We start from the raw sequence: 6,939 nt of genomic DNA on the forward strand, positions 1-6,939 counted from the left end.
TTTGTATAATTTTAACTAAACAGTAAACTGAAGAAATGATAAGTTTTCTAATAATGATATGAATAAGTACACTTTTTTATTCAGTTTTATAGTACAATATAACATGATTTTTTTTTCAATCAATTGTTATAGATTTAAAAATATATAAATGCATTTTCATTTCTTACCATATATTTATTTTCATAGATCTATTTACTACAACATTCATTATGTTACTTACTTCTGAAAAAACAGTTTTCAACACCCAGTTCAGGTCGTATGTAGTCTTTTGGAACCCATTCCATATCCATTATGACCAGAATTATAAATATTATTGTTGGTGATCCCCATGAATATATTGAATACAATCGAAATTTTTTCCTTTCTATTTCTTTTTTTGAACTTGCTGCTGGATGCCTGTATCCACTGAAACATTATAATTTTATTTTTTATAATAATAAGAAACATTATTTCCACATTATTTATTACAATACATACAATAGTTTATCAGTGTCTGCAATATTTTACTTATTACTTATATTAGGAAATCATGTATTAGTTTTAGCGTAAGATCTGGAAATTAAATTAAACATATACAGCTACATTAGAATATATTTTATATCAGTTTGATGATCTGAGAAGGAAATTAATATTTTGCTACTTCCTCATTTACATTTGTAAATTAATAATCTAACCACATAAAGAAAAAATTTACAGTTGGAAGTCTTGGGTAAGAGGCCTCAGTTCAATTAATTATGAAGCTTTTACAATATTTCACAGTGCCCCTGTGAAGAGGCCGCAGCTCCCTGGCGCACTGTGGTGCACAGTTTGGGAATCACTGTTCTAAAGTATAAAAAAATATATTGAGTAACAACATTCACAAATTGTAATTATCAGAAAAAGATTTTAATAAAAATTATGAATTATTTTTTATTTTAATTTTAGATATTAATAACTTTTTGGTAGAAGATATATTATACAATTAAATAAACAGAATTGCAACTGATTTGTTTAAAATATAACAGAGATTCATCACTAACACCAACATTCCACCAGTTCCAGAAACTACATTCACTCTTTGCTGTTTGGTTGATTTATAATCTTACAACCAATGTATTAATGTTGTAAAGCCAAGCAAACTGTAAAATTGATTGTGCTAAACAATGGATCCCTGGCTAGTGCCTAAAAAATGAATGAACTTGAATATTGTTTAATTTTCACAGTTGGCTCACCCCCTTAATAAAAACATATTGTGCACAATAAATTTTTTTTAAACAATTTTTTTTATATGGACCTCCACATAGCATTAGGAACCTTTGAAACATGAAAATAAAATGTTTAATAGTTATAGTTTTTTACCCAGATGAAATGCATTTAGTTCTATCTCAGTTGATAGCTATTAGCACTACAGGACTTTACCCCACTGAGGCCACCACTGAGGGTCTACTACTAATATGCCACAACAAGAAGTGACATGGATTATGGAGTATGGGGAAAAGGCCTTAGTGAGCATGTGCATAAGAAGCTATTACTCGTTCTAAAAGTGTTAGTCAGGAAAATGCAGTACTAACCACTTAATAGATTGTCATTCGTTGTAAAATTAAATTTGGGTGTAATGTAGTTATCGTGTTTCCATTACTAGTGTTGTGCTTTGACTGTAATTCTGTGTATTTATGGTTAATTTTAGAAATATGTACCAGTAGTGTTAAAAAATTGTAATTATACAACTTTTTTTGTTAGTTTTAATAATTATGATGGGAAAAGATCGAATGTTCGAAAACAAGGTAAAACAATTTTCAGCTCTGAAAGAGAAATAATTGCTCACATCATAGATTGTTGCATGGAACAGAAAAAATTAAGTAGGATGAAGATTCCTCCAACTAAAGCGACCAAATGAGCAGCAAAATATAGTAGTGTCATGAAAAACTGTGACTGCTATAAAAAAAGAAGTTTGTGCCAGTAAATGTGAATCATTAACAATCTCTGGGAAAAAAAGGAAGCGTCCTTATACCGTAATGCAGACATTGATAGTTTTGATCAGGTTGTTATTAGAAATATAATCAAAGATTTCTATGCCCGACAAAAAGTTGTCCAATTTCAAAACTTCTTCTGGCCTTAAAAGAAAAATTGGATTTAAATGGAAAAGAACCACCCTCCAGAAAATTTTAACTTTCTGGAAGTGGGCTTTAAATCAAAGTTCTGTGCTTCAAAGCATAAAGTGTTAGTGGAAAGACAAGATGTAATTAATTAAAGATGTACATACAGAAAATTAGGGAAGTTAGAACAAAGCAAAAAAAAATATTTTTTTTATATGAAATTTGGGCTGATACTAATTTAAATTTTCAAAAATGTTAGCAATGTAGCCTTGGGAACACTTAAAACTACCAGTGTGCCCAACAGACTTGTCATCATTCACACCCTGATGGGGAATCTTATTCTTTAAGTCTTTGGGGGTTGGCGTCCCCACAGGCCTAGCCTCTGCAACTTTTCTTCCCACTACACACTGAGCTGCAGAACACTTTACACTACACACATACATTACACCCAGAACGCTACGTAATTTACAACATATTCCCTTACACAATTACACAACAACATCCTACACTATTTTACATTTACACTCGGTGGTGTTGCGACGCCTTACGAAACACAACCGTAACCCAAGGTGGAAACTATCTTGCCGATGATAGTGGATGGTTCTATGTAGTGGGTCTTGAATGTTGTTCTCTGGACATCTGGGTGAACAAAGTTGTATGTAGCTCCAGTACACGTGCGCTCTCTCCTGGAGTGGTCTTTTATATTGCTGGTACTCATGGGAACCATATGGCAGTCCCTAATAAAACTCTTTCAGTGGTTGTTGGTCCACTTGAAAAAACCAACAAAATTGGAGATTTGAAACGACTTCAACCGATATTGTCAGCTGATGATGTGTAGGGTGACAAAGTGATAGAGCCTAAGTTATCCAATGTAAGATTTCTACTGGTGAAATACAAAGAAGAAGGTAAATCTTTCTCTAAGTTTTCCCCTTTTTTGACTAATAAATGCATAATAACTTGTTGTTCACCGAAATCAATAAAAAAGCTCAGGAGTAATTCCCTGTTGATTGAGGTGAATAATGATGAACAGAGACAGAAATTTGTAGCTCTTAGGTATGTAGGGAAAGCAGAATTGATTGTGGGAGCCACATAACATGCTAAAATATCCAGCAAGGAAGTTAGGGTACGGCATCTTTTGCCATGCTTGGCTGATATTGAAATATCAGAGATATGTGAAGAGTTGTCACCACAATCTGTCACGTCCGTGCAGAGGATCATGAGAAAGGAGAATGGTGTTGATGTGCCAATATCCTCACTTATCTTAACCTTTTCTGCTTCAATTGTTCGTGAGAGAATAAGAATTAGCTATCTCACTGTCCATGTGCGACCAGATATACCTAACCCAAGATGCTGCTTTCAATGTCAGGGTTTTGGGCACAACAAAATTGGTTGCTATTGGAGCATTAACTACTGGTAAGAAAAAGGATACTTTTGGTGGAAAGACTGACAACATTGTACCGAAATCAATTTCAGTTAGTACACCACCAAACAAAACTCCCCCTGCACCAACAATGCAGGAAACTACTAAGATCCCAATGAAGGGATCTACAAAAAAGCCATCGCCTAGTACGGTATCTCCGGCCTCCCAGGCATCCAAATTCACACCGCCATCTCGGAGACTGTAAGAGGATAAATTACTAATTGTACATTATTTGAATTTATCAATATCACAGGGTCATGAAGAGAATTTATGAATCGGAAGCTCAAAAAAGGAAGAAGCAAAAAGAAAGAGAGCTTGACCTAAGAAAAGGACAAACAACGTTAAGCAGTTTTCTGAAAAAAAAACTGAAGACCAAGTAGATGACAATTCACTTTGTAGGGAAATTTCAGGTGAAAATAATCTCCCAGGCTCATCACAATTGGATACTAATATTTCTACTGATCCAAATTATATTCTAGATACAAGTAACAGTAATAGTCGTGATTACACTGATAACTATGTGAAACATATCCCAGGGATGTTGCATTATGGCCAAACGCGATAAATGAAGGTTTTAATGACTTCTTTATGCGTGAAAAACCAAAAAATTTTGGCGATATTGAAAAGCTAAGTCGAAATTTCCAAAATGATGGTAAATTCATCGTTCGATCTTTAAAGAACTTGGATTTTTACCTAACCAAGGCTAACTGAACAAAGGAAAAACGAGAGTGGCTTATATTTTCGGAAACCATAAAATCAGTTTATTGTTTCGTTTGTAAACTGTTTTATTTTAAGTCCAACAATTGGTTAGTGGATGGGTGTAACGATTGGAGCCCTCCGGGTTGGTCTGATGGTTAACTCGTCATCGCAAATTAGCTGATTTCGAAGTCGAGAGTTATAAGATTAATCCTAGTAAATGCAGTTAATTTTATACGGATTTGAATACTAGATCGTGGATACTGGTGTTCTTTGGTGGTTGGGTTTCAATTAACCACACATCTCAGGACTGGTTGATCTCAGAGACTGTACCAGAATACACTTCATTTAGATTCAAACATATCATCCTCTGAAGTAATACCTTACGGTGGTTCCGGAGGCTAAACAGAAAAATAGAGTGTAACGATTGGAAACATATCACTGATATTCTAAGAAAACACGATGAATCCAAAGTCTAAAGAGAAACTAACTGTGTTTATGTAAAGCGATTGAAAAACGAAGGCAGAATTGACAACGAAATGTTAAAAGCATATGAAAAGCAATCAAATTATTGGCGTAATGTTTTAATGAGAGTAGCTGCAACTGTTAAATTATTATCATCGTTGGGATTGGCTTTTCGAGGACATGATAGTAGTTCGGGAAATTTTTTAAGCTGCTTAGAATACCTCACTACTTCTAATGAGTTTTTGAAAACTCATTTGGAGAATTATGGTAAATGTGGCCAAGGACAAGTAAATTATCTTTCCAATACTACCTGTGATGAATTTATACATTTAATGACTTTTAATGTAAAAAGTACAATTTTTAATGAAATCAAACAAGCAAAATACTTTTCACTTATTATTGATTCAACCCCTGATAATAGTCACACTGATCAATTGTCAATTATAAGATATATAGACAGAGAAAATAACATACAGGAACAATTTTTATCTTTCATTCAAATCAAAAAGCATGATGCTAGCTATTTGGAAAACATCGTCATATCAAAATTATCAGAGTATGGACTAGATATTCAAAATTGTAAAGGTGAGTCTCCAAATGCAGCCAATATGTCCGGAGTATATAATAGTTTGCAAGCCAGAATTAAAAATCACAGCAAAAGTTCATTCTTTGTACCCTGCGCAGCTCATAGCCTAAATTTAGTGGGAAATTCTGCAGCAGATGTTTGCTCAAAGGCACTTAAATTTTTTGATTTTATTCAAAATTTATTTGTGTTTTTCTAGCCTTCAACAAAGAGGTGGGATAGTTTGCGGAATGCAACTATCAAGGGAAATATTACACTAAAACGAATTTCTGCAACAAGATGGTCGTCGAGAGCAGATTCAATTTTAGCTGTTAAGTTAAATTATTTGTCAATTAAAGCGACTTTATTTACAATTTCTTATGATACTAATGAAAACCCCTTAACAAAGTTAGAAGCTGAAAAGCTGCATGAACAATTCGGGAACTTTGAAACCGTACTTTTGTTTTTTGTATGGAATTCCATACCGCAGACATTGAATGCAACCAGGAAAAGTCTGCAAAATAGAAATTGTGATTTGCAAACTGCAGTAAATCTTTTAAAAGCACTATCGCTTTATATTTCCGAAGATATTCGAAACAACAAAGGTTTCTTTAATACTATTGAAATCGAATACTTCTCTTTTACAAACAATATGAACCATGAGTCGCAGAAGAGGAGAAACGTTAAAAGAAAATTACAGTATGACGAAAATAGATGTTGCTGAGAACGTGCAATTATTTCCGACGCCGATTGACGTCGGAAATTCAAACACGTATTGCATCTTATCAAAATATTTTAAATTATTTTGTTGTTTTACGAAATGTTAACTTGAAAGAATCTTCATCAAATGAATATGACGAATATCTTAAAAACTTAATGGAAACATATACAAGTGATATTGATAAGAACGTTTTTAATGAAAAACTAGCCCGCTTCTTGGAATTGGCCAGAAATTAACATTTAAATTCCCCATTAGAAATGTATGAAACCATACAAAGAGGACTTACTTCAATATTTCCAAATGTTGAGGTAATTTTAACAATATTTCTAACAATTCCAGCTTCCGATGCATCGGCAGAACGTTCTTTCAATGTCCTTAAAAGAATTTAGAACTATTTAAGAAATACTTTGGTGGCAGAATAAACTGTCAAACTTATTCATATTATCTATTGAAAGTGATGTAACCAATTGTGTTGATTTTAACGAACTAATAAGTAATTTTGCGGCAAAAAATCCCGAAAAGTAAATATTTAAATAAATATTGAAATCATCTATGCATTAGATTATTATAATGCTCTTTATATATCAGTATGTGAAATTGTTTACTAAATATTTGTATTTTTATGTAAAAGGTTTTCATGGATGAAGAAGAATTTATTTCACTTTTTACGTAATAATAAACATGTAGATGTTTTTACAGTTGTTTTATTTTTCCAACGTGAACGTTATTTAGTTGTAAGTAGTTGTAGCGCGTTTAGTGTAAGATAAAAAAGGATTTTTTTTTCAGGAATGATGATTATAATTCGGGTATACAGTAAGAATGTGTGATTTTATGAGTCAATGTTTTTAAAAAAAATTTAGTCTGTTTAGAGACAGACAGAATATTATCTCAATCACTCTAACTCTGATGTTACTTTTCATAACGGTATAAAAGTTCTGTTATGGCGAAGCAAGTAAAACAATGTATAATACGAACTTTACTACGGAACAGTTCTAAGAAT

The 6,939-nt window shown here is 32.7% G+C and overlaps 1 protein-coding gene across 3 annotated transcripts in view; it reads right to left on the minus strand.

Annotated features, from left to right (window-relative positions):
- Positions 1 to 6,939, minus strand: part of LOC142324112 (G-protein coupled receptor Mth2-like) — a 142,057-nt gene that overhangs the window by 13,239 nt on the left and 121,879 nt on the right. For all 3 annotated transcript variants that reach the window (XM_075364775.1, XM_075364776.1, XM_075364777.1), the window contains exon 3: positions 221 to 405. In XM_075364775.1, coding sequence (XP_075220890.1) covers positions 221 to 405 — 185 coding nt within the window. The remainder of the gene's footprint in view (positions 1 to 220; positions 406 to 6,939) is intronic.

This window comes from Lycorma delicatula, chromosome 4, assembly GCF_047948215.1.
Source record: "Lycorma delicatula isolate Av1 chromosome 4, ASM4794821v1, whole genome shotgun sequence".
In the NCBI taxonomy this organism is placed as follows: Eukaryota; Metazoa; Arthropoda; class Insecta; order Hemiptera; family Fulgoridae; genus Lycorma; species Lycorma delicatula.